A 26,174-nucleotide genomic window follows, 5' to 3' on the forward strand; every position below is an offset into this window, starting at 1 on the left:
TGCGTGTGGCCTGCCCGCCCCTCCTAGTTGCCCCCCTCTGCAGAACCACCTCCACCCCACCCCACCCCCAAATCCCAGGGGGACCCACTCGGGGAGAACAGCCCCCCTGCACCCCTCTTCCCCGGCGGGGAGAAAGGCTGCCTCGGGGCGATTTGCATTTCTATGAAAACCGGGCTTCGGGGGCCACTCGGCTGCGGGACTCAGCCCCTCGCCGCTCCCCGGCGCTCCGCGCCCGAGCCCGAGCCCGCGCCCCCTCCCCCTGAGCCCGCCCCCGCCCCCTCTCCCATTCTCTGCGCGGCTTTGATCTCTGAACAACAGTAACGTCACACCGACTATAGGGGAGTTTTGTTGAAAGTTGCAAAGTCCTGGAGCCTCCAGAGGGCTGTCGGCGCAGTAGCAGCGAGCAGCAGCATCCGCGCGCTCCGGCAAAGGGCGGCAGAGCTCCAAGGAGCGCGGGGCGCGGAAGCCAGAGCCGAGCGCGGACCGATCCCTCGACCCACCTCCCGCCCCAGGCCACCCAGGAGAGCCCCAGCCATGGCACACCAGCTCCTGTGCTGCGAGGTGGAGACCATCCGCCGGGCGTACCCCGATGCCAACCTCCTCAACGACCGGGTGCTCCGGGCCATGCTCAAGGCAGAGGAGACCTGCGCGCCCTCTGTGTCCTACTTCAAGTGCGTGCAGAAGGAGATCCTGCCGTCCATGCGGAAGATCGTGGCCACCTGGATGCTGGAGGTGCGGGGCCTGGGGCGGCTCTCTTAAGACGCCTGCAGCTTGTTGCCCAAACTCACATTTCTTTGCCACTCATCTTCCCTCTTCTCCCACTCTAACTTTGAAGTTTGCCGGGGCTGCTGCTAGGAATCATATTTTCAAAATATATAGATGTTTGTGGGTTGTTTTTTTAACTAGGAAGGAGTGGGGATGTTAGAAATACCCTTTCCTGGGGGGAGGGGAGCAGCCGGCGAGGGGTCCCAGGGGGAAAGCCAGTGCCAGGCGCACCCCAGTTGGCTAGAGGGTACGGGCGGGCAAGGCTGGGCGCCCTTTGTGGCCCCCGCCTGCGAGCGAGCCCCGCTGCGCCTCCTCTCCCAGCCGCGGAGCCACCAGCTTCATGGGGAGGGGGCACATATTTGATTTTTAAATTAATATTCTTGGACACGTATGCAAGGGCCGCTCGTGCCAGTATTATGCGCCATCTTTGTTCTTTTATTGCAAAGCTAAAGTTTATTAATAATTGGGGGCAGGGTGGGGGAGGGGACAGCCGGCGAGGCGCTGGAGCCGCGGCTAGGGGCCGTGCGGTTGCGAAAAACTGGTGGGAGGGGTGCGGGGACCGAGCGCGGGTATTGTGGGGGGGACCCCACTCGGGAAGGGGGGGCTCTTTGTTCAAGCAGCAAGTCCCGGGGTGCCCTGCACGGCCAGCCTGGGCCAGCGAGCACACCGGGCTGCAAGGTCGCGTGGCCCCCAAGACTCTGAGGATTGACCCTCGTCTGCTGGGGTCTCCGCTTGGGTGATCTGTCTGGAGCGAGCCAGAGGCTCGGGTCACATTTTCAGACTTTCAGTGGGCGCCTGAGGAACCCACAAGTATTTTTAAATAATTTTTTTTGAAAGTGCGGCGTGGTGCCCTTGCGAGAGAGAAACGGTGCCCGCGCCCAGGGAGGGGGGGTGCCTGATTTTCAATTCCTGGGGATCTCCCCGGAGCCTATAACGAGCTCCCGACCCCCGGCTCGGGTAGAGGGCCGCCCGGCGGTCATTTTCAGGTTTTTTTTATGTACCCAGGTATTTTTTTTATATTTTTAAATATTTTTTGAAAAGATGACGTCTGGGGAAATGCGGCGCGGCAGCCTGGGACGCCACCTTTGTGTCTCGCAGGCGCTGCGAGCGTGGCGCCCAGCCCCCCGGCCCCACACCCCATTTGATGCGACCCTGGCCCAGGCGGGGCCCCTAGCACCCACCCGGACCAGGGTCCCCAGGGCCGGCAGCCGGCACACGGCGCACGCCGCCCAGCCGTGCCCGCTCCCGCCGAGCCAGGCTTCTGGGGACTTTCCCTTTCAGTTTCATTCAGTGGGTGGGTATTGGGGACACTCGGGGGAGGTAGCGCATCAACAGAAGCGTCTGCCGCCCCCTCCCCGACCCTCCGTGCGCTCGGAAACCCACGAGCTGGGTGGGGGGCGCGGGGTCCCGCAAAGGGGGCCCTGGCGGCGGCAGTCACGGACCCGGTGCCCCAGCAGGTCTGCGAGGAGCAGAAGTGCGAGGAAGAGGTCTTCCCGCTGGCGATGAACTACCTGGACCGCTTTCTGTCGCTGGAGCCCGTGAAAAAGGGCCGCCTGCAGCTGCTGGGGGCCACCTGCATGTTCGTGGCCTCGAAGATGAAGGAGACCATCCCCCTGACGGCGGAGAAGTTGTGCATCTACACTGACAACTCCATCCAGCCCGACGAGCTGCTGGTAACCCACTGCCACCCGACACCCCGTTAGCCACAGGACCCCGGGGTGGGTGGAGGACGGGAGACCCTGCTACCCGGGTCCCTTCCGAGGAGCGAGCCCCTTCCGAGAGGCGAGCGGAACCCCGCGCCCCCCCATTCCCGCCGCCCCACCTCACTTTTGCTTCGCCTCCCAACGCGGCTGAATCCCTAGCGCGGCCGAAAAATGGGCGGTGCGCGCCCTCTAGCGTCCACGGCATGGGCAGCGCGCGCTAAGGACAAGGTCTTGTGTGCGTTCCTGGTGCGGGAGATCTCTTTGAGATCTCTTTTGTCGCCACGTGTGAACTGTCATCTGAATAATGAGCATGAGTCCTTTCACGCGTCACATTCGCTTTTTTGATCTGGGATTGCATGTTGTCCCCCATTACCTGGATCCCCAGATCGCCATCACTTCTCTCCAGACCCCGGTCCCACTCGCTCCCCCCCCCACCTCCCCGGAGTTCCCCTGCACTTTTCATGTTTGGTCACTCATTTCCACAGCAAATGGAGCTGCTGCTAGTGAACAAGCTCAAGTGGAACCTGGCGGCCATGACCCCCCACGATTTCATTGAACACTTCCTCTCCAAAATGCCGGTGGCCGAGGTCAACAAGCAGATCATCCGCAAACACGCGCAGACATTTGTCGCCCTCTGTGCCACAGGTAGGGCGGCTGGCTGGTTGGCTGGCCTGATCTCCCTGGGTGCTCCTGGCGGGCTTCTTGCCATCTGCCTCAGTTTCCCCACCAGGCCCCTTCTGTTCTCAGAAGTGCTCCTCTTCCCCTGTGCTGTTGAGCAGAGGGCTCGGCCTGTAGTTGAGCCTGCCTGGGGCGGGCGGGGTGTCCTCCTGGGGTTGGGTGGCTGGTCTGCCTGTGTCCAGCTGCCTTGGTTTCTGCTCCCCCCGGCCTGCCTCTCCCCACCTCTCTCCAGTCCTTTCCTATGTCCTCAAGGAATCTGCGCTTTGGGGCCCCCTTCTGGCCTCTCCCAAGTTGGGCCACCTGCCAGGGGCGCCTACAGGGGTGGGGAGCCCAGGCCGCCAGCGCCTGCACCACGTGCTCTGGGCAGCCAGCTTGGCCCTCCCTGAGGCCCTATTAGGGGCGCCTCAGCTGAGCCCTGGGAGGAGCTTAGGAGCAGCCTGCTGCTGTGGTTGACGGCAGGGGGCAACGTTCCCTCCCCTGGCACTGCCCTGGCCCCAGATCCCGGCGGCAGCCAGCCTTTCAAAACAGGGGGTGGGGACACACACACACACAGTGTTGTCTCCAGCTTCCCCCAGCCCCGATCCTGACCCCCTGTGACTGCTTCCTGTTCTCCCTGGAGACCCTGACTGTAGGACGCAGGCCCCATCCCGTTCCAGATGTCACATCTCTCTGGGACTTACGCTGAGCAACCTAAGGGCTACACTTTATCAGAGGGGGAGGCTGACCTCTGGTGTCTTCCCCACCCCCAAGAGGCAGAGCCCCCAGCCTGGCAACTCCTTGCACCCTCCTGATGTCTGGGTGCTCTGGTGGCTGGTATTTCTGGGTTAGGCAAGAGTTGGGAAGATTCTGCAGGTCTCACACCCCGCTCCGAGTCCTTCCAAGTGAGGCGTGGGGGCCCAGGAGGAGAAGCCAAGGACACTGCTGGCCTGGATGGCCCGGACTGGGGCGCCCCTTCCCCAGGGGCTCCAGCTCTGGCCCTTGGGCAGGGGTGGGGAGCCTCTGGGAGGGGCCTCCAGAGACTCCCAGACAGCCTTTTATGGAGCTGAAAGTTGTTTGGAAAAATAGCAAGTTTCCTGGAGATCATACAAGGCGTGGTTCTTGCACACCCTCCCTCCCAGGGTAGCTGGGGCAGCCTGGAGCTCCCCCGCTCCCGAGATCCCCGGACAGCGGGGGGTGTGGCCTGTGGGTGCTGGCAGTGAGGGAAGCAAACTGGCACACAGGCTGCAAACTGGCTTTGGCCCAGCTCCCAAGCTGCCCACGCGGAGCCCAGCAGGCACCCCGGCCTTCTGCTCAGAGACCTGCGGTGACCCAGGTTGTTGCAAACATTAACTCCAGGGCGGGGCCCCAGAGGAGCAGCAACCAGCCAGGCCCCCTCGGAAGATGCTCAGGCCCTGGTCCTGACTGTGCCCCCGCAGTTTGGGGGTGACCGAGATGCAGTCGTGCCCTTGGTCACAGAGGGGCCTCTCAGATGGGAGTGACGTCATTGAGCTAAAAAACAAACAGGTTATGTGAGGTGGGCGTGAGCAAGGGCCCCACTGAAAGGTGCCATGGGGGTGGGGGCGGGGGCTCTGCTCTCCCTACACCCGGAGACCGGGCTTCCTGAGTCCCTGCACGTGTGCACACGCTACCGCCTGGCTCTTCCAAACGTGTACATGCATGTACACTGGAGCCTTTCCTTTTTTTTTTCCTTTTTGGTTAATCTTCACCCGAGGATATTTTTCCATTGATTTTTAGAGAGAGTGGAAGGGAGGAGGAGAGACAGAGAAACATCGGTGTGAAAGAGACACCTCGATTGGTTGCCTCCTACACGCACTCTGACCAGGGCCGTGGAACCTGCAACCACGGTACATGCCCTTGACCGGAATCGATCTGGGACCCCTCAGTCCGTGGGCCGATGCTCTATCCACTGAGCCAATCCAGCTAGGGCTGGATGGCGAAGATGCCACACCCAGCACCCGCTCCAGGCTCAGCCCCCAACTCCCCCATTGAGATGCTGAAATCAGTCCCCCCTCTCCACCAATAATTCAGGTGTGACAAGAAGGCAGCCATGGCCATAGCTGGTGCTACTTAGGTGCCCTCACTCACTCCCTCCTCTGTGCTAGACCCAGCCTCTAGGGGCTCAGGGAGGAGGGCGTGGGCCTGGCCTGAGCGGGGGCGGGGGGAGGGGTGGCCACCCTGCCCAGTGGAGAGTTTCCCTACAGTTTGGGGAGGGAACAAGCTGACTCCGGGGGAAGATGAAGTGGGGACAAGCACTGATTTAGGGTGCTGGCTGTGCCTGGGTTTGGCCTCGCAGGTGGAAGTTTGAGGGTTGGCAGGGGGAGAGGAGGCACCCCTGGATCGGGGAGAGGCTCAGCCAGTGCAGGTGAAGACCCTAGAGCAGTGGTTCCCAACCTTTTTTGGCCATGCCCCACCTAAGCATCTCTAAAATCCTGATGCCCCTCTCCTCCGTGACATATAATTATTATTCAAAAAGTGAACTCCTCTTCATGTGGAGGAGGCCTAAAAGGCCATTCACTTGGTCTAAACAAGCTTCCAAAGAACATGGCATCCATGAAGAGAAATAAAAGGACAGTTGAAGTACTGAGGAAGAAATTGTTAAAAATAATAATAATAATATGAAGTGACATGAAAAAGTAGCAAATAAAGTCTCAAAACATATAATAGAGAACTGAAATGCATAAATATGTCAATATATATTTATATACTGTACATGAGGCCCCTGGAACCATAAGAAAGGCAAAAGATTCACTGTGAATAACTCACTCTCAAATTGCCCTTGTGGGGCGTGTGCCCTACACTGGGAACCACTGTTCTGGAGGATGGCAGGTCTCCGTCCCTGTGCCCGTGCAGTTGCTTAGAGGCGACACCTCTGCTCCCTGGTGGGTTTTGTCATCTTTCACTTGTGTAAATGGGCTATGTGTTCAAAAGGCTCACGCTGAAAGGACGAGATGGGAATGTTCGCTGTCAGAGTGCCCTGACCAGGCCTTTGCTGTTTGTTTCAGACGGTGGGACTGACCAGGGCTGCTTCAGGGCTTCGTTAGTGAGTGAAGGGCACCAGCTCCCGCCTTAGGCACCTCCGGAGGCCCAGGGCCTTGTCTGTGCCCGGGCGGGGAAGGAGCTGGGTTGCAGGGACTCCCGCACTTCCTCAGCCAGGTGCCTCAGTGAACGCCCAGGCAGCTGTGTGCTGGGACACGCCCTGACAAGGGCACAGATCACAGGGATCCTGCAGTGTCCCCACTCACGGCCCCTTGCCTCTCCCTCTGCTGCAGACGTGAAGTTCATTTCCAACCCGCCCTCCATGGTGGCCGCCGGGAGCGTGGTGGCCGCAGCGCAAGGCCTGCACCTGGGAAGCTCCAACAGCTTCCTGTCCTATCACCGCCTCACGCGATTCCTCTCCAAAGTGATCAAGTGTGACCCAGTAAGTGATCGGGCGCCCCTCCTGCGGGCAGGGGCGGGCCTGCTGGTCTCGGGGAGGAGATGCCCAGTGCTGGGGTGCTGCAGCCACAGTTCGCTCAAGGGGAATGCTTTGACTAGTGCCGAGGCCCCCGAAGATGACGGGCGCGGGGGGGGGGGGGGGGGGCACAGGACCAGTCTCAGGCCGACAGTGCCAGCTTCACCCCCCTCTCCCGGGGACTCCTTTGGAAGAAGCATCTCCCAGGACTTGCAGACAGGCCCTCGGGAGCCACTGAGGCCCCGGGAAGAGGGGCGGCCGGCAGTGGCGCGCACCCTCATGGGTGTGCAGTGGCCCAGGCGAGCTTTGTCGGGCCAGTGTGGATGCCAATAAACCGCTGCCGTGAAAGGGCTCCTGTGAGGTCTGAGGTCGTGACCCTGGGCCCTCCGGGAGCTGCTGCTGCAGTCAGAGCCAGAGGCGGCGGTGTTGTCTTTAAAAAGCCATTGTTTTATTCCCGCTTTATTGCTTTCCTTAAAGAATTAAAATAACAATGGCAAGGGTTTATGGCATTTACCAAATTAGACCAGAGTGGTTTGGTGGGAGTGAGTGACCGCCTTGACCCCGGCCCAGGTCTGGCTTGGGATGCCTTCTGGTGGCCCGCCCTGGAGCATTGGGGAGGCTCTGTGGCCCCAGCCGGGTGCCACCTCACCTGCACCACTCAGGGAAGGGAAGGAAGGGTGTGAGACAGACACCTGCCTGTCCGCTGGCCAGTGGCACTAGGCTGTCCCCAGAGGACGCGTCCTTGTCTATAGAGGCGGACTCCCCTCTGCCTCTTGGCGCTCACGCTCACTTCACTCTCCAGTAGCCGGGGGGGGGGGGGGGAGCATGCTCACTAGAAATGCCACTAACCAATAGGGGGTGGGCGAAATGTGTCAGTTGAGGCTGAAATGTGTCCGTCTGGTTACCCAGTGACAGACATTGCTCAACCCCTGGGGGTGGGGGGGGGAAGCCCACCTGGGTCGTCTGCCTTTCTCCAAAGCTGGACCTCAGGGACCAAAGTCAGCTCATCACAGGTCGGGGCTGAGGTCCGGTGGGCACTACACAAGGCCAGTGCCTCATCCAGGATGCAGGCCGAACACTATAAAGGGTCCCAGGCCACCCAACAGTCATTCGCAGTCATGCACGGCTCAGTGCCTTTAACGGCCATTCACCACAGAAGGCTGGGGTTCACCGTGGGGCTGACAGCAGAGGTTAAGTCCCAAAAGCAGGGCTCAGGGGGCCTCCCTGCCCTGGATGGAACAGCTGGGTTCACCAAGGACAGTGGCGGGGCCGGTGGGAACTGCGGGGCCAGAGACCAGAGCCCAGCAGAGGGATTCCAGCGAGAGGCCGGGCCCTGCTGCTGGGGACACAGGGACAGGCGGGGGAGGGGAGGGGCGCAGGACAGGCGCATCGCCGTTCACAGACGATGGCCAGCAGCCCTGTGGTCCTCGGTCCTGAGTGGGGCCATCACTGCCCAGCTGGCGTGTGGGCTCCTCAGGCTGGCAGCTGCTGGACACAGGCCCCTGCGGGTCTGTCCTGGGGTTTGGGGGACCAGCTCTCGGGTCTGGGGCGGGGGGGGGAGGGGGGGCTGGGTGGCAACTTTAGGTCAGCCTCACTGCTATGCTAAATCACCATCCGGGTCACGGTGTTTGGGGGATGGGCCCTCCCCGTGGGCCTCCTTCTGAGGCCCTGTCCCCCTGCCCCCTGCCCCCTAGGACTGCCTCCGGGCCTGCCAGGAGCAGATCGAAGCCCTGCTGGAGTCCAGCCTGCGCCAGGCCCAGCAGAGCCTGGACCCCAAGGCCGTGGAAGAGGAGGAGGAGGAAGAGGAGGAGGTGGACCTGGCCTGCACACCCACCGACGTGCGCGATGTGGACATTTGAGGGGCTGGCGGAGGGAGGGCCGCCCTGGGGGCTCCCCTGCTGGATGCGCCCCTCCCGGATGGCCACGCCAGAAGGGAAAACTTCCTTCTTCTGTTGTTTTTTCCTTTGCTCTTTCTCCTTTCTATCTCTGACTTAAGCAAGAGAAAAAAAAAAGTACCCAAAACTGTCTTTAAAAAAAAATTTTCAGAAAAAGTAGTTGCATAACCCCAAGCTCTAGTGGGCAGGAGGGTTGTGCTACAGAAATAGAGGACTTTCTGGCCCATAATCGACTAGTTTCGTAGGACTGTTTGTGTCTGCGTTGTAAGGGTAGGTTTTAACACAAGGAGCGAGTCTACAGGGGGGCTTAGATTTGATTGATGTGTTTAAAGCATAAAAATGTTCTAAAAAAATTCAACAAACCATTTTTAAAGTAGAGGAGGGATTTTAGATAGAAAAAATGTATTCTTGTGCTTTCCTGAGGAGCACGGCTTTAAGGCGGTTGTAGGCATCCTGTATCTCGCTTGCTCATGCATGTAGTCACTTTATAAGTCATTGGTGCGTGTTTATTTCGTAGGTAGGCGTGTAACCTCTTCACCTTGTCCACGGCTGATGTAACCTGTCGGGTAGAATAGTGTAGTTGAGCATCACCGAGTGCTAATCCTCTTTCTTCCCGTGGACCGGCCACCTGAGCAGGTGTCGGGCACCGGCCAGCGCGTACGCTCTTAAAAGAGAAGCCGAAATAGCAGCGTCACAGATTCTATTTTTTTAATCCTCGTATTTTTGTAGTTAACTGTTGAGGAGACGCTGTCGGCCACCAGGCCTGCAGCCTGCTCAGATCCAGGTGAAACCCACAGCTCGCTTGTTTGTCTCCTTCTCAATGTTCTAAACCCATTCCATTTCAAAGCACTTTGGGTCCGGCAGTTCTAGGGAAGGTCTCTTGTTCGTGGGTGGAGAAGGGGGGTGGTTCCCAGTGGAATGGTTGGGATATCCACGCGCGCGTGCGCAGACAGGATCACAAGGCCCGTGCAAGTCACCACGGTGTTCGCAAGGGGGTGTTGTGGAAGGCGAGGTTCCAGTCAAGGAGAAAGTGTGCGTTCTCCCGTTGCCAGGATATATGACGTTCCTTTCCCCGTAGAGAGGTTCAAGTTTAGGAATCCTTTGGTGCCAACTGGTGTTCGAAAGTAGGAGCCTTAAAGGTTTACCTAAAGGACGTGTAGTTTAAGGGTTAGGAAGGTTTTTAAACACTAAAAATATATAATTTATAGTTAAGGCTAAAAGGAATATTTATTGCAGAGGATGTTCGTAAGGCCAGTATGATTTCTCGAGTAATGCACTCTCCTCTTGATTCAAACACACAGCCTGCTGCCTTTCAGGGGCGGGCTTGATACCGCTTAGAGAAGTTAGGTCCTTTTACAGGAGAAGGGGGAAATTCCCCAGGAAAAAAAAACAACAAAAACGTTGATCCGGCCTGTTTGGTGTTCCCCAGCTTGAGCCAATCTGAGAGGCATCAGGTACAGGAGAGTTAGGGTCCCTGAATCGAGCTGTTTCAGCACAGTCTCGCGCCCACCCCTCCTTTAAAGAAACGTTAGCAACCCGTAGACAATGCACATCTTGGCTATGGACCTTTGAGTAATTACTAAGTGGTGAGTGTTGAGGGAGGAGGCGAGAGCGCCCAGCCTGCTGCTGGGAGAGGATGTGAGGGAGGAAGTGCGGGAGGGGAGGCCGGCGGGACCACGGAGGGACAGGCTGCGCACCCCATTTCTTATTCGCTGCTATCGATGACTTCCCAGCGTGTTCGGAAACAGACTCACCACGCCTCTTCGTATCTCTCACATTGTTTTGCTGCTATCGGAGGATCAGTTTTTCTGTTTTACGATGTCATTTACTGCCATGTTCGAGTTTTAATTTTCTCATAGAAAAATGTATTACGGATGCCTTTTTTTTTTTGTAGTTTTTCTTTTTTTTATGTGATCAATTTTGATGTAATGTGATTACTGCTCTATTCCAAAAAGGTTCCCGTTCCACGATACCTCATGCTTCACTTAGCCATGTGTAGACCAGCGGTCAGGACCCCGTCTGGCCCGCGGCCTCCTGCTTCGGCAAGCAGACACTCGGACGAGATCCCCGACGGGCCTGGTGGGGACGGGCGCCGGGTGGCGTGCGGGCAGCCACCCGGCGTCTGAGGACCAGCCAGTGTCCGTGTCCACGTCCTTGCCTGTGCCCGTCGTGCTGGACTCTCCATCTGCCCTAGCATTGACCATCCTAGTAGCTTTTATGGCTGTGTTGTTTGCATATAGCTATGAAACTTGCATTATTATTATTATTGTAACAAGTATGTCTTGTGTGCCGCGGCGGTGCTGTGCCCTGGACGGGTCCCGGCCTCCGAGTCGCTGTGTCCGGGCTGTGGAAGCTGTCATGTCCCCGTGCTCTCTGTTAAGTTCAGGGCCGCGCGATGCTAACTAAAGAGGCTGCGGATCTCGCCGAAGCCAGCCCGTGGTGCTGTGTGCCCGCGTTGCCTGGCATGCTGCCGAACCAAAAGAATGTGCACCCTAGGTGGCCCTACCCAAAGGGATGGCCGTGAGCTACGAGGCCCCGCTCCGCAGGATCCCCGCTTCCGCTTACCTCAACTCTTCTGGCTGCAGCCTCTGTTTCTGAACCAAACCGGTCTGTCCTGGCGGCAGGTCAGGAGCACCGCGGAGTCTGTCCTGTGGCCATCAAGTCTGTGAGGGTCTGGCGGGTGGGCACTTGGTCTGTGTGTGGTTTTTGGTTGCACGTGGCGGCGTTTCCCAGCATGGACATGTAACCAGCACGTTTCCAGCGGAAAACAAGACAAACATGAAAAGTCTAGAAATAAAGTTAGTAAAAACCCCAGCGTGGTGCCTGTTTCCTGGGGCAGGCGGGGCGCCGGGGGCACAGAGCCTGGCGCCGAGGGTTCCTGGGCTGGGGGTGGCAGGCAGGCAGGATGCCAGGTCCTCCGTTGTGGGGGGCTGTCCTGAGCACTGTGGAGTGTGTAGCCGCATCCTTCACCTCTACCCACCGATGATGGCACCTCCCCAGTTGTGACGACCAGAAACGTCTCTGACGTTGCCAGCTGTCGCCAGTGGTCCAGGAATGGGTGAAGCTCTCACAGCACGGGGGGGAAAGGGGGTGCACTTGGGCCCCGAGAAGACTTTAGGGAAGCGATTGCTTCTGGCCGGGCGATGTGACTGCCTGGTGAGCCCGCAGTTCGCCCTCCCAGGCTGTTTGCAGATGGGAGGATAAACAGGTGCAGTCTTTGTTACCCTGCCCTGGAGCAAATGGCTGCTTGCTCTTTGAGTCATGGTCCTGAGGCCCCAGGCTCCCAGAGAGCACAGCATGTGTCCAGGCTGCGTTCTGGTGGCCGTTCACACGGACTGTCGATGGGGAGGCCTGGTGGACACCCGTGGCAGCTACCTGGGTTTCGGCGCCCTGGGCAGGTGTCAGCAGGCCTGGGGGGGGGGGGGGGGGGGTCCCCTGTGTGTCCTTGCCCCTGGGCTGTCAGATAATTCAGTGAGTGCTCTGGCCCAGGTTACCTGTCAAGGATGTCACTACTTGTCAACTCACTGCGGCCTTTGTGCCCTGCCCAGGAGGGCTCTCCTCCGGGGCTCCCAGGGGGCACCCACGAGGCTGGCAGGGCACTGGGGCTTCTGGGAGGAGGTGGGTGGAGGGCTGGAATTGCTGCCCTGTCCGTACCAGGGGGGATGGGACATGAGGCGAGGCTGCCTCAGGAACCTCCAGGGTGCTCCAAAGGGGATCCCATGAGGCAGGAGGCCAAGGGACAGTCAAATCCGGAGAAGGCGCCTTGAAGGCCAGGTCCGGGTCCACGCCATCGTGGCGGCTCAGCCCGGGACCTGCTAGGCATGCCGATGCAGGGGGCCCAGGGACATCTGTGGCCTCCACATGTGTACAGGGGGCTGAGCAGTGGCTGCGACACCACCAGGGCCCAGGTCATGTTGAGGAGCAGTCCTGGGGGAGGGGCAACAGTCTGAGTGTTGAGTCCCAGCAAGAACCTGGAGAGAGAGAGAGAGAGGGAGAGCGCCCTGTGTCGGGGAATGCCTGGGGCTGGGCTGCGACGCATGTGGCATTCAGTGTCCCTGTGCAGATGGTGTGTGAGGGCTGCCTGGTGGACAGAGTGGAAGGCAGAGGCATGAACCGGACATAGTCCCCGACGGGCTGCACAACTAAAAGCACAGAGGTCTGGGCTGAGCAAGGGGGGGTCCCGTGTCCCCCATAGCCCTGGCTCCTCTGGGAAGCCCCCATGGGAGGTGTCTAGAAGGCTCTTCTTCTGGGTGATGCCTTGGGCTGACGTCTCAAGCCACCCACAGCCCCTCGGGTGCCCGCGCACACTCAGAGATGGCAGTGAAGGCCCGTGCCTATGGCGAAAATAGAAACTGAACTGTTAGGGACTTCACTGCCCCTGCTGCAGCCCACTGCCCTCACCTGGGCCTGCCCGGCCTCCCAACCCAGCTCCCTGCCTCAGGTGGCCATGCTGCCCTCTGCTAAACCCTCCTGGAGGCTCCTCTGGCTCCATCCAAGGTCCTGACACCTGGCCCTTCTCCCCCCTTACTCCCCCTCTCGCCCCCTCCTCCATCTCCCCTAGCCTAACTGTTTCCGCCCCCTCCAGGCTCCTGCCAGACCCCACCACGGTGCCCTGGGTGTGAGCCTCAGGACAGGCGTCCTGCTGATGCTCTCTGCCCCCAAAGCCAGCCTGGCAAACACAGTGGGTACTGAGAAGTGGGAGCCGAAGGGAAGGGGCGCGAGTGTTCCCACAGGTCACCCAGATGCTTTGTGAGTCAGAGAAAGAGACCGCCCTGCCTGACCCAGCTGGCGGCGGGGGGAGGGGGAGGATAGACCCAGCCTTGTGAGGAGGTGGGGGCAGGGGCCTCTCCAGGGACCCAGCAGAACCAGCAGGCCCCAGAACCCAGCGGGGCTACGGGGCTACGAGATAAGGACAGACAGTTCCTTGCTGGGGCCACGGAGGGGAGAGGCGGGGGCCCTAGAGCAGGCAGCTACAGCTGGGACCACAGAGTGAGGCCCCTGGGGGCGGCTGCAGTGCCATGCTCCCCACACCCCTCCCACAGACCATCCATCCAGCAGCGGGCTCTGCTGCGTGGGGGGGCAGCCTCTAAGCACACAGGGCTCTGTCATCCCAGGAATGCCTTTGATCAGGTTTACACTGAGGGGAAGCAGAGCTGCGCCTCTAATCCGTTCCCACAGTCCCAGCGCTGGCCCCAGCCCTGACCACACCAGGGCCCAGCACACAATAGCCAGGGCGCGGTGGGCGGGCAGCTCCAGGCTCGGGCCTGGAGGCCCACATCCGGGGGCACTGTCCCCGCTGCTCGTGAGGAGGATGGAGAAGAGAACTCTGCAGCCCTCCCCTGTCGCTGCCGTCAGCCCCGAGCCTGTCAAAGACAGCAGCGACCATGAATCCCTTTCAATCTCAGCTAAGGCAGCTGGGACGAGTCTCCACCGCAGGCTCCCGAGGGCCCAATGGTCTGACCCCAGGACCCCCACACTGGAGCCCGGGCCGTCCCAGCTTCCATCACGAGAAGAGAACTGCTCACGTTCACTGAGCACAGACTGGGCACCAGGCACGTGTTAAGTGTCCAATATAACGTTTCTCCCTAAATCTTGGAACAACCCTCCCAGGGTAGGCAACAGGCCGGGGGCACACCGGTGAGTGGGCCCTCGGGAGCCCACCTTCCCACAGGTGTAATTCTCCCCTTTTCCAGGTCAAGGGTCAGCAGACTGGCCACCCTCAGACGCTGAGCAAAAGCACCGCAGGCGATGGCAAACGAATGAGCATGGCTGCGGCCAGGCGAGCCTTCTCTGCCAAACGGGCAGCAGGCTGAGTATGGGCTGAGGGTGCTGGCTTTCTGGTCCCTGTTGTAGATGAGAGGCGAAGTCACCGAGCCAGGGTCACACAGCCGGGAACTGCGTCCGGGGCCAGGGCGGTCTGGGGAGCCTGCACTCCTGTCAATCCTTGGCTGCCTCAGGGAAGAAAGGGCATGGTCCTCAAGAGTGGGCTTGAAAATGCACAGAGCCTGCGTCTGACTCCACCCAACGCCAGCGCACACTGCAGCCCAGACAGAGAGGGGGCCTTGTCAGTGTCCTGGGGCTGCCCTAACAAATGACCACAAACTGGGTGGCTTAAAGCAGCAGCAGTTCTCTCCAGGGTGAACGTCCGAAATCAAGGTGTCGGGTTCCTGCTCCCTCCCAGCTCCCGGGGGCTGTGGGCACTCCCTGTCCCCCAGTCCTTGGCTTATAGCTCATTGCTCTGATCATGGCCTCCGTGTCCTCGTGGCCGTCTTTCCTCTGTGTGTCTGTCTGCGCGGAGCTGGGGAATGAGGGAGTGGGAAGAGGGCAGGGACGGCTTCCTGGAGGAGGTGACCATTGCACAACTACTTTATGAGTTTTCACGTGACCTCAACATGACCCTGGGAACACCACTGTAATTTAGAGATATCAAAAACTATGATTAACAGGCCAGGACATCCCAATTTCCACAGTCGTTCGGGTCCTTAATGAATGAAGAGAGGAATTGGCCTGCGACCCGGGGGAATGAGTAACTGAGCTGGTGTGATTGATCACAGGACATGAGAGGCCAGAAGAGGGGCATGCTTACCCCTGACCGGCAACAAGGTTCCTAGAAACTCGGTCTAGTTCTCCAAGGAGCTAGGCGGGCACAGTCCAGTCCAATGTCTGGAGACCCTGAGGATCACTGAGGCAGCCCAGCCCTGTGTGATGGGAACAGAGGAGTAAGTGGCTGCCCACACTCACACTAACACCTGGATGGGACAGGCTGAGCTTGAGAGGGGGAGGGAGAAGAGCGACGTGTGGGCAGGAGGGATCAGGAATAACTGCTGACAGGCGGCTGGGCTGGGGTCAAGGGGAACTGACCCTTGCCTGAGCATCATGGGCACCATTCTTTCCCAGTAACAATTTCTACATGTGCCAAGGAAACAGGTGGACAGAACGCTGCACGGGGCTGACCCGCAGCGCCTTCCTCTGTACCTAGATCCCAGAACCCCAGGAGGGTACTGGCTGGATGTCGAGTTATAAATAGTCCCAGACGGCCTTTTGCTTTACAATACACTGTTTATTTTTTTCTCCAATTGTAAAAATAATACATTATAAAAGCAGATAACAGGACACAAAATCCACCAAGGAAAGCAGCAGAAACCCTGACTCCCACCACCTGGAGAGCCCTGGTGGGGTGTGTGCCCCAAGGACCAGCAGAAGGCAGAGCCAGGGCAGCACTGCAGGTCTGCCTCCTCCCCCCCCCCCCCGCCCCCCTCAGCACTCAGCAAGGGCACAAAGTGAGGGAAGAAGACGCCCGGCAGCGCCGCAGGGACTCCCAGCCCCGGCCCCCTCGCCCAGGAGTAGGGTTCACAGGACGCTGTGGAAGGACTGTAAGACTGGGTCGCCTTGTTATTCATCGGACTCCCTGCTTTCAGAGGTTCTCCCTCCAACAGCAGCAGATGGGAACCAGCATGCCATCTGCCTGGGCACGTGGGGGGGGGGGGGGGGAACGCATGAGCACAGAGAAATGTGGAGACCCACTCAGCTCAGGGAGGACTGGCCCGGGCCTCTCCCTGCGCATGATACCCTCTACGTGAGACCAACATGAGGACTCCTACCCAGAGGACCGCAGTGTCTTGCACATGAGGGTGCACCCAGCGTAGCCCATCGCTTTGTCTCCAGTTTAACACGCTCCCCCGTAACCACTTTGAATGCTGCAAAGCCCCGCCCGACCTGGAACACCTAGCACGTCCGGCTCCCGAAGTCCCGCTGGCCTCTCCTCTCCGCCAGGTCCACAGGTCTCCGCTCCCTGCCCTGGAGAATGGGAATGACCCACCTGGTGGGCTACAGAGGGATCAAATACAACAGGGAGGCAAGTGCTGGCCTGTCCCAGGGTTCAGTCAATGTCACCGCACAGGTCACTACTTCCCGTGCACTTACTACAGGGCAACCCTAGGCTCTCGTTCCTGTAAAACGGTTCCTGAGCGCCGCGTCCAGGCTGGGGAACCCGCTGCATCTGGAAGCAGCAGGGCCCGCCCGCCGGGCAGGACCAGTGAGGCCAGCCAACTCCGGGGCCTCACTCAGACTGCAGGGCAGACGGGGCTCAGGCCTGCGTGGGCTGTGGGGGCACCGAGGCGACACAGGCAGGCTCGGGGAAGGAGCCCTCCCTCCAGAACAATGAATGCCCCATCATTGTTTTCCTTTCATCACAGTTGTGAACACTTAGCATATGGACATCTGTGCCCTCGTGTTTCATCTTTGTTCACCTGTCATCCTCAAAATGAAAGTCCAGAGCCTTCCGCACTGATTTTAAAGTCCGGCTGAACATTTAGTAATGAACAAAGCTGAAAACACAAAAGAGAAGAGAGGGTTTTTATAATCTTGTGTATTTTGACTCTCAATTGGAGCATGACTACCTCTAGCTGCAACTTCTGTCTCCGTCACGGGCCCTCACGGAAGTCCACACCGACCCCTTGTCGGCCCCAACAGCCCCCAGGCCATCAGTCCAGTGACCCCCAGGGCCTGCGCCGCTCCTGCCCCAAAGAAACACACGGTGGACAAACCTGTTTAAATTTCCCTCTAATTCTGTCTAAGTCTTCGTGAAGGTTGGCATAAGTAGGGTCACCGTAAGGGAACTTCTGAATCATGCTGATCAAGGATTCTAAGACCTTCATCTTTTTGCTGTAAAGCACAGAGACAAAGACTTTTAGTCCTTTGTACACACGGGCTCAGGTTATGTAACAACTACGGCCATCACTCACTTAAAAGTAACAGGCGTGCTAATGGGCCGAGTTCAGAAGCTGGATGATTCATTTTCTTATTACACTAAACAATATTTGTTTACCTAGCAACGTGCTCTTGCCCACTCCCGCGCCTCCACATCACGTGCACTGAGCGGACAGATATGCCTCCATCCCAGGCGTGGAGCCGGGTGACTGGGACAGCCCCCAATAACCAGGTCAGAGACGTGGGAACAGATAAAAGCAGGCAGGACAGAGCGCCGGCACGATGGAGCCTGCTCTGGACCTGGGCGGTTTCCGGGACCTAGACACTCGCTCCCAGAGTTCAGTGGCGGGTGAACCAGCTAGCCTCTCCCTGCAAAGGGCAGACAAGGCGTCTGGTGTGTGAGTCCAGCTCCCATTCCCAGGAAGACAGAGCTCTGGGCGGCGGGTGGTTCTGCAGGAAGAGCAGCCCTGAGCGACTGCTCCAAGGAGCTCAGTTACTTAACCACTGAGCCTCAGTGTCCTCATCGGTGAAACGGGGAGTTAGCAGTGACCCTACCGGCTTTCGAGGCCACGGATAATCTGTGGAAAATGCAGAACCTAGTACAGAGTAGGTGCTCAATAAATTTAGTCTCCTCGCTTCCACCAGATCCTGGAGGCCGGGGTCCCACCTGGGGAAGTTCAAGGGTGAAAACAGTCATGAATGTGCACACCTGGGTAATGTGCCACAAGAGATCCTGACGGCACCGCCCTGGACCACATCTGATCATCTGCGTGTCTAGAGTCTGCTAGAATCTGATTCATGGGAAATTCAAAGAATTCACCTGAAGGTGAAGCAATAGCAATTCGAAGCAACCAAGACCTCCTGAGAGCCTGCTGTATTGCTGGCTTTAGATACAGGCGTGAGGGAGTCTGCCAAGCAAATCGCTGGACCAGGACCATGGTGGCCACCTCTCTGAGAAAGTGCAGCGCGGTGAAAGGTCAGAGCAAGTTAATTAAAGCAACAAAGCACTCGGTTTCCAGGGAGATCGCACACAGAGGCCAGCATGTGGGAAACAGTCGTATTCGAACGTGATATGAAGAACAGCACCATTTCCAACTTTGCAAGCAGCGACTTATTCCTCCCTGGTCAGTGACGCTGCTCCGAGCACACCCAGCAGAGTCAGTGTGTGCCAGGAGGGCGTGGACCGCTCACAGCCGCCCCAGCTCAGCCCTGGCCAAGTGTCGGGCTGTGTGAGGCTTCACCAGGCTGCTCATAGGGCAAAGCAGCAGCTCAGAGTTTATGGAAAAGCTACGGCCACCAGGTGCAAAGCACCGTCCTCAGTCTGGGGTACGGCCATCCATGGCTCCTCTGCTGTAAGGAGCCCAATTTCACTAAGAGCTGATGCGGACGCACGTGTTTCTCTCAGCACCCTCATTTGGGACACACAGAAGCAGAAGATCCTCGATCAGCTTTCTATCGTTTTTTCAAAATTGTACTGACCTATAAGAGCCAAAAGCTGCAGGCCGTTCCACCGGCCATTCCGCCGGCCAGGGCGCTGAAATAGAGGCCTCTAGGTTGTGCATCAGAGACCCTCAGGCACTGCTGGCAGGGTGGGGGCGGCTGCAAGGTGGGCTGCGGGCATCCGCCTGCCGGTGCCAAAGCTGCGGTTCCTGCTCTCTGACAGACTAGGCACAGGGAACCCCTGCTCTGGGCAAGGATTGGAGCCCTAGGTGTGGGCCCCAGGGCAACATGCCTCCACCCGCCAGCAGACCTGGCACTGGGGAGACTCATGGAGAACTCCGGAACACACCTCCCCTCGCCCCTTCATGGATCGGAGTGGAGAGCCAAGCTCAGCTGTGACTGCCACCCAGTGGTGCCCCAGGCTGCCAGCCACGGTTCCAACCAGATCGCCAGCCACCCTGCGCTCCCGCTGACTCCGCAGGGGAAAACCCCTGCAAAGGCGCCAGAACCTGGTCAGTTTCCAACTCTCCAAGCAGATGGAGCGGCTGGTGAGCAGACAAGCCAGAGGGCAAGCAACTTAGGACCAACCGCTCAGCTGCAAGCGTCCTGTTCTTACATCTGAACACAGGGGTGCCCAAGCTCCAGAGACTCAAAGTATCTCAAACAAGACGAGTCACAGAGACGGGAATGCCACCTTCTCTGCTCTGCCGCCCCCTCTCCTCACGCCCCTCCCAGGCGAGGCGAGGCCGCCAGGCGTCAGAATGAAGACAGATGCTACGGGCCACACAGTAAGAACAGTTTAAAAAGCCTGTGACGGCCAACAGCACTTAGTGCTTCCAAGTGTAGACGCCTGCTAAACACACTGAACACGCATCTCGTTAGCAGATCTGGTCGGCTACGTTAAAAAACCGGTGACGGTGAAGCCAGCATTTCCGAGCCCTGGTCATACCGTGACCATGGTACTTGGGTAGACATTCAGGTACAGATGAAGGAGAAGATATAATCAATTTCAACATTATTTTATTGGCCGGGCACCCGAAGGCCACCACTGCTCTAAATGACGCCATGAAAAGCCAGGGGACATGAGAACTCTTGAGAAGTAGTAACAACCGGTGTTCATCAGACACTGAAAATGTGCCCAGGACTGTCTATTACAATAATCTCCCCTTACCCTCGGGGGATACAGTCCAAGACCCCCAGTGGATGCCTGAAACCGTGGATAGTGCCCAATGCTACATATATTGTTTCTCCCCCCACCCCGCCTCCCCCCCACACACACACCTTTTCACTTAAAGGAAACACTTATGGCTTCTCCATGGCGTATCCTAATTGCCAGCACCACCACTCTTGCACTTTGGGGCCATGATTAAGTAAAAAAGGGGGGGGAGGGGCTTGAACACAAGCACTGCGATATCAGGACAGTCGATCTGATCACCGAGATGGCGACTAAGTGACTAACCGCAGGGAGTGTTTGCAGCGTGGATTCGCTGGACACAGGGACCATCTGTGGCCCAGGTAGAACAGAGCAGGGCGGCATGCGATTTCGTCACAACACTCACTACGGTGCACAATTTAAAACTTATGAGTTGTTTATTTCTGGGACTTTCCATTTAATATTTTCAGACTACAGATGACTGAAACTGCAGATAAAGGAGAATTACCGTGCTATTTCCTATTCATTTCACAACACCATTCAAGTTTGGCCTGATTATTTTCTCCACTTTGCAGATGAGAAGACTGAGACGTTAGCTGCCCAAGGCCATAGCAAGCTATGGAACCAGAACTCTTGGTCCATACACTGGAAAAGAAAGAAGTCTCAAACTTACCTGTCTTTCTCAGTTGCACAGCTGTGCAGGAGGTATCTCCAAGCAAACGCAAAGCCTTGGTAGCACCCGATCTGCGAATTCACAAATATTTAAGAGTAAAATTAATACACAACAAGCTACACATGATTTCATGATCAAGCCCTCTAAACAAGAGCGGGGAGGAGGGCAGTGGTGCTTCTTGTATTGCTATTCTGGAATGAGGTGTCGAGCATCAGGCAGGGGGAGTTAGGTCAAGTCATCAGTGGGGCAGCCACGGACCCCACACCCTCCGACTGCACCAGGGTGGCCGGTATAACCAGAACATGGAGGAAGAGGGCGCACATGACTTCTGAGGCTAGACACACAGACAACGTCACCTGTACCTTGCTGTTTTGGATCACTCACTCACTCAAGTGTCATGAGGACATTACAGCAGACCCACAGACAGGCCCACAGGCGAGAACAGCTGCCGTGCGAGCCATCTTACAAGTGGCTCTTCCAGCCCACGGAGCCCTGGCTGGTCTGACACCGTCATCAGGAGACCCGGAGCCGTGAGCACCCAGCTCAGCTGCTCCTGGCCTGCTGGCCCTCGGAAGCTGCTGAGAACCAATGTCTGCTGACCTCAGTCCATACGTTTTGTGCTTGCTAATTCTTTCTGCAGCAGCAGATACCTATCTCACGCTCATGACTGCCTCGACTTAGCGTTCAGGGCCAGATGTCTGTAAGTGAGGGCCAATGTAGGACGAAGGGTAAAGAGAAGGAAAATCATGGCGTTTCAACCTAAATGAAAATGCAGTGTTCCCACATGACACAGAGCAGTTTTTTTGAGTGAGGCTAAAAACACGAGGTGGCACCGTGACCCTTGCCCGCAACGGAGGTGACTGTGGACTGCTCTTCTCACTCCCCAGCCACACGCACAACGCATTACGTCCATCAGCAATATGTGCTGTCGGTTCCGTGCTAAGAATATTTCTCCATCAACATCCGGTCTAGTCAGGGCCATTGTAAGAGGCCTGAAGTGCTGGCTTGATCAGACTGATCATCAAAGTAAGCTCTAAACGGTCCATGAGCAGGATTCACTGCTGCGTGGGGACGGCCACTTACCTCAGACCCAATTTTTGCTCCATATACTGTGCCATGCTGTCTTCCTTCAATTATGCCCAAACCACTGCCTTCTTCATAGCCTTCCTGATACCCTTCCCCGCGAAACCTGCAACAGAGAAGAAGCGGGTTTGAGCAAACAGGAGAGCATTTTTCCTGGAAAAACTTCTCTCCCATATTGCCCAGACCCAGCAAGACAACGCACAGAATAGTAGGTGAAGTACAGAATTTAAGTCAGAAGAGTTAGGTTCCAATCCCGGCTGTACGCCTTCCTACGTCTGTCCTCTGGCAAGTCACTGGACCTCTTGAAGCCCTACTGGCCTCTTCTGCAATGAGGAGCATGGCCTCTTTAGTGATTCCCAAACCTGGTGGCACACCGGAGACACGCAGAAAAATTTCAAAGATGCCAATTCAAGAGCCTCGACCCACTAGTCACTAAGTCTGGAGGGGTACGACTTAGGAATCTACTTTTTGAAACCTCCTAGGTGACGCTGTCTGCAGCCACAGTCCTATGAGTCTGTAAGATATACACTCAGCCAATTGTTTCCAAGAACTCTGAGAAATACACAGGGTTTTCCATCATATCAGAGTAGACTAGCAGAGGAAAATGCCATTAGATCACCACAAAACGTATGTGGGGCCTAGAGTATAATACCAGTTCTGACTGTGAGGGCTCAACAGTAGAAATGGCACCATTTCACCTTCAGTCACCATAAAGGAAAGATGTTTGTAGGAGCCCCTAATGAGGCAGAGTATATAGGTCTGGCCTGTTTTGGTTGTGTGATCCTGGACAGTGACCCTGCCTCATCTGTAAGACAGGGTGAATAACAGAATCTACTAAAATAGATAATGGGGTGGGGGTTTGCAACACTCAAGTCAGTGTCGGATTCACAATAAGCTCCAAATAAAAGTCAGCAGCGACTGATTGACATCTATTGCTGTCTCAGAGAGGCACAAAGCAATTCACAGCTCCCCTGGTCACAGCCCCAGGCGCTCCCGGAGGTTCTGGAGGGTCAGGGACACATTTATCAGCACGTCCATGAATGCTGCCTTATGTCCTACCACGTAGAAACAAGAGAAAGGGGCAGTGCCCAGATGGCAGAGGTCTGTCCCAGCCGAGGACGGGGCGTTCCTGGAGGAAGACAGTCAACAGACCGAGCAGATGCCTGGGGCAGCCCCGGGCGCGGAGGCGGGTTTGGAGGAGCAGCTGGGCACGTGGGGTCCGCCCCGCCCCAGCGGCCGAGAAGTAAAGGGGAATCAACAGTAGCTCGGCCCCCACACGTGTCCGCTGCTTCTAGGGCCACAGAGCGTTCCTCCAAGGCCCACGCCGGCGGGACACCAGGCTCGAGCGGCCGCTGCACCCCAGCAGCTGAGAGCGGACCCGACAGGACGGGGACCCACCTGTCATCCGCCATCACGATGGCGTCGAACAGGTCCTGACCCTCGGCCATGGCGGCAGCCGGACCAGCCCCTGCCCGCGGGCTGTGGGCTGCGTGCTACCACCACCGGGCACGGACGCACCTCTACCGAGGAGGCGAGCCCTACTTCCGGGTTCGGTTGCGCGGGGCAGGCCGGGAAAGGACGGCACGCCAGAGGGTCCAGCAGCGCCGGCGCGGAGCCGGAACGCGTGCGCCGGGACAGCGTCGGGCGGTGCTAAGCGGCGCTGCGCAGGGACGAAGCCCCGCCCCCGGCTCCCACAGCCCCGCCCCCGGCTCCCACAGCCCCGCCCCCGGCTCCCACAGCCCCGCCCCCCGCTCCACAATGGGCTTGTAGGCCCCAGCAGGGAGCAGCCACCTCGCCGCGGGGCGGGGGCGTGGCACGTGTTTTAGGTTTTACAAAAGCGAGCAGATGGGACTGAATTACTTAGGCGGCTCCAGAAAGAACCTGGGAAGAAACTGGAAAAGCGAGGCTCTGCCCCGGGGGGTTGGGGGTGAAAAGTTCCAGGAAGGGCAATTCCGGGTGGTCACGGGACCCGACCCTTCCCACCTTCTCCCACCCTCCACCACCTCTCACTGATCCGATTCGCAGCGGGGGGACAGCGTCCAGCACGACGTTGGACCTCAGACCCCAGCCTAAAAGGCCTCCAGGCCCACGTTAGCGGTAGCCCAGAGTCTGCGGGCCTTGGTTCCAGAAAGGCAAGGCTGGCTGGCGAGATGGCTGAGAAGCAGCCTGGCCGTCCTCACACTCGCTGGGAAAGGCAGTCAGTCATAAATGTTGGCATCCCCTCTTGAACTTTTAAGTTATTTGAAAACTGGAAATAGGATTTTTTGTGTTCCCCCCCCCCCCCCCTTGCTGTTGCTTGATTTTAAAGCAGAAGCAGAGTAATTCAGAATTCGTGCAGAGTCCAGATCCAGTTGTACAGGAAGGTGTGTAAGAGCAGCGGGCGCCCCCACTGCAGCCGGAGGCATCCTCCCCCCAGCCCCCCACTTTAAAAATTAGTATCTGGTTTTACTTCTCCCATTCGTCGTTTCCAGGAGAGAGACTTTCTGAGCACGATATTTTAAAAGGTGCCTCAAACTATCAGTGGAATATAGACATGGGTGCTGGAAGCACTCTCAAGAAAAAAAATTAAAAATAAGCCTAAAGCAGGTAGGCTTTCCTCACGGGCCCATTGAACATTCTCTACAGGCCTCACCAAGGCAGTAACACGGGAAACAGCAGCAAGAAGGCCACCCAAGTATCAGAAAGAAGACACCAAAGTATCATTATTTGTATGTGTGGTGGCCCATCTAGAAACCCCAAAATAAGCATTTAAGGCATTCTCAGAATTGGTAGTAGCAAAAAAAAGAGAAAAAATCACTTGCTTCTGTTATTCTAACAATAATTAGTAGTAGCCAGGGCATGGAGGGTGGGGAAATCCACTCTCAATAGTCACAATAAATTGCTTAGAAATAATAATTGAGCAGAATCTATGTGAAGAAAACGACAACCACACCCTGATCCTTGGTAGGAACAATTGCAACCCAAATTCCACATGATCTGGGGGAAATGAGTCAAAATTCTAAGTGTCATCTGGATGAATAAACTGATAAGAATAAGATTTCTTTAAAAGAATGATATGGAGAACTTACCATACCAGATCTAAAAAACATAAAGTTTCAATTAAAATATTGTAATACGTTAGTTCAAGAAGAAACCAGATGAGTGGAATAGAGTAGAATGGCGCAGGAAAGGGATTCTCGTATGATAAAAAGAAGCACAACTTAAGAGGGAAAATAAACATGAAGCAGTTGCTATAATGGAAAAATGGGCTGTTTGGGGAAAGTCCGGTTCCATTTATATCTCACCGCATTCATTAAAATAGTTCCAGACAAATTAAAGACTTCTTTTTTAAAAAAAAAAATGGACACGTAATAATCTAGTGGAACATTCTGGTGAGCCTGGAGATGCATTTGTGATGTATAAGAGGCCCTGGAGAAAAATCACAAAGGAAAAAACTGTGAAGATGCAAACCTCTGCACCTCAGAAGTGGTAATAAAATTAGAAACCAAAGGACAATCTGGGGGTATATTTGTCATAAATATGATAATGAAAGGCATACTGTTTCTGCTTTATAAAGAACTTGTGCAAGTGAACAAGAAATAAATGCATCCTCACAGGAGGAAAAATGGGCCCAGGGCGTTTTCTAATTCACAGAAAAGCAAGGTCCGCCTTATGAGTAAATGCAGGAGTGCCAATAGAAAGAAAAATACGATGCAGCCGTTACCTTTTACAATAGTTAAAAAGAAATTCTTCTTTTAGAATGGAAAGATATTATCGTTGCCCGCAGATGCAAAAATGAAAGCCACCTTTCATTCTGGCAATGTAGAAAGATAGTAAGGGCGAATTAAATGGTTTTAACTTTGACCTAGTAATTTCATGTCTAGGACTTCATCTCTAGGAAATAACCAGGAGGAAAGTGACCGTTTTTGGTACAGTGATGTCCAGTGCAGCGCGATCTGTAAAAGCCAGGGGGTAGAAACAGTTTACAGCGACAAAACGGTAAACCGACAGCACCTCCCCGCGGTTCCCCGGTGCACGGAGGCTGCTCTAACCAACCAAGCCACACCGACCAGGGCTAAACGATTATGTTTTTTAAAATAAGGACAGTAAGCCCTGGCCCGTGTGGCTCAGTTGCTTGGGCGCTGTCTCATGCACCAAAAGGTTGGTTTGATTCCCCATCAGGGCACATGCCGAAGTTGCGAGCTCGATCCCTAGGTTGAGCGCGTGTGGGGAGCGGTCCATAGATGTTTCTCTCTCACATCGATGTTTCCCTTTCTATCGCCCTCTCCCTTCCTCTCTCTCTCTAAAAGTCAATTAAAAAGTATAGTTTAGCACCAGCTGTTTTGGCTCAGTGGATAGAGTATCAGCCTGCGGACTGAAGGATCCCAGGTTCGATTCCGGTCAAGGGCATGGGACCTTGGTTGCGGGCTCCTCCCTGGTCCAGGCTCTGGTTGGGGCTCTTGCAGGAGGCAGCCAATCGATGTGTTTCTCTCACATTGATATTTCTCTGTCTTTCCCTCTCTCTAAAAATCAATGGAAAAATATCCTCAGGTGAGGATTATTTTTAAGTATATTTTAAAAATAATGAAAGTGAATGTCTTCTCAGAGAGTCGCCGTGGTTTCCCACTTCAACAGAGCTCGGACG

The 26,174-nt window shown here is 56.7% G+C and overlaps 2 protein-coding genes across 5 annotated transcripts; one reads left to right on the forward strand and one right to left on the reverse strand.

Moving 5' to 3' along the window:
• Positions 1 to 344: 344 nt before the first annotated feature.
• On the forward strand, positions 345 to 11,306 carry CCND1 (cyclin D1). The gene is made up of 5 exons (XM_079789311.1): positions 345 to 732; positions 2,223 to 2,438; positions 2,954 to 3,113; positions 6,416 to 6,564; positions 8,292 to 11,306. The coding sequence occupies exons 1-5, from the start codon at positions 535 to 537 to the stop codon at positions 8,454 to 8,456; spliced, it is 888 nt and encodes a 295-aa protein (XP_079645437.1). The 5' UTR covers positions 345 to 534; the 3' UTR covers positions 8,457 to 11,306.
• Positions 11,307 to 11,457: 151 nt separating this feature from the next.
• LTO1 (LTO1 maturation factor of ABCE1) lies at positions 11,458 to 23,114 on the reverse strand. Of its 4 annotated transcripts, XM_079789308.1 has the most exons (6): positions 22,949 to 23,114; positions 21,551 to 21,656; positions 20,468 to 20,538; positions 17,039 to 17,156; positions 16,742 to 16,819; positions 15,754 to 16,289 (listed from the first exon to the last, which is right to left on the reverse strand). In XM_079789308.1, exons 1-5 carry the CDS (start codon positions 22,996 to 22,998, stop codon positions 16,751 to 16,753), a joined length of 414 nt encoding a protein of 137 aa, XP_079645434.1. In that variant the 5' UTR covers positions 22,999 to 23,114; the 3' UTR covers positions 15,754 to 16,289; positions 16,742 to 16,750. The 4 variants fall into 4 exon arrangements, with proteins under 4 accessions (XP_079645432.1, XP_079645434.1, XP_079645433.1 ...); XM_079789307.1 differs by having other exon boundaries at positions 15,754 to 16,819; XM_079789306.1 differs by lacking the exons at positions 15,754 to 16,289; positions 16,742 to 16,819; positions 17,039 to 17,156 and adding an exon at positions 11,458 to 12,463.
• Between the last annotated feature and the right edge of the window lie 3,060 nt (positions 23,115 to 26,174).

Source organism: Cnephaeus nilssonii (genome assembly GCF_951640355.1).
Source record: "Cnephaeus nilssonii genome assembly, chromosome: 13".
NCBI lineage: Eukaryota > Metazoa > Chordata > Mammalia > Chiroptera > Vespertilionidae > Cnephaeus > Cnephaeus nilssonii.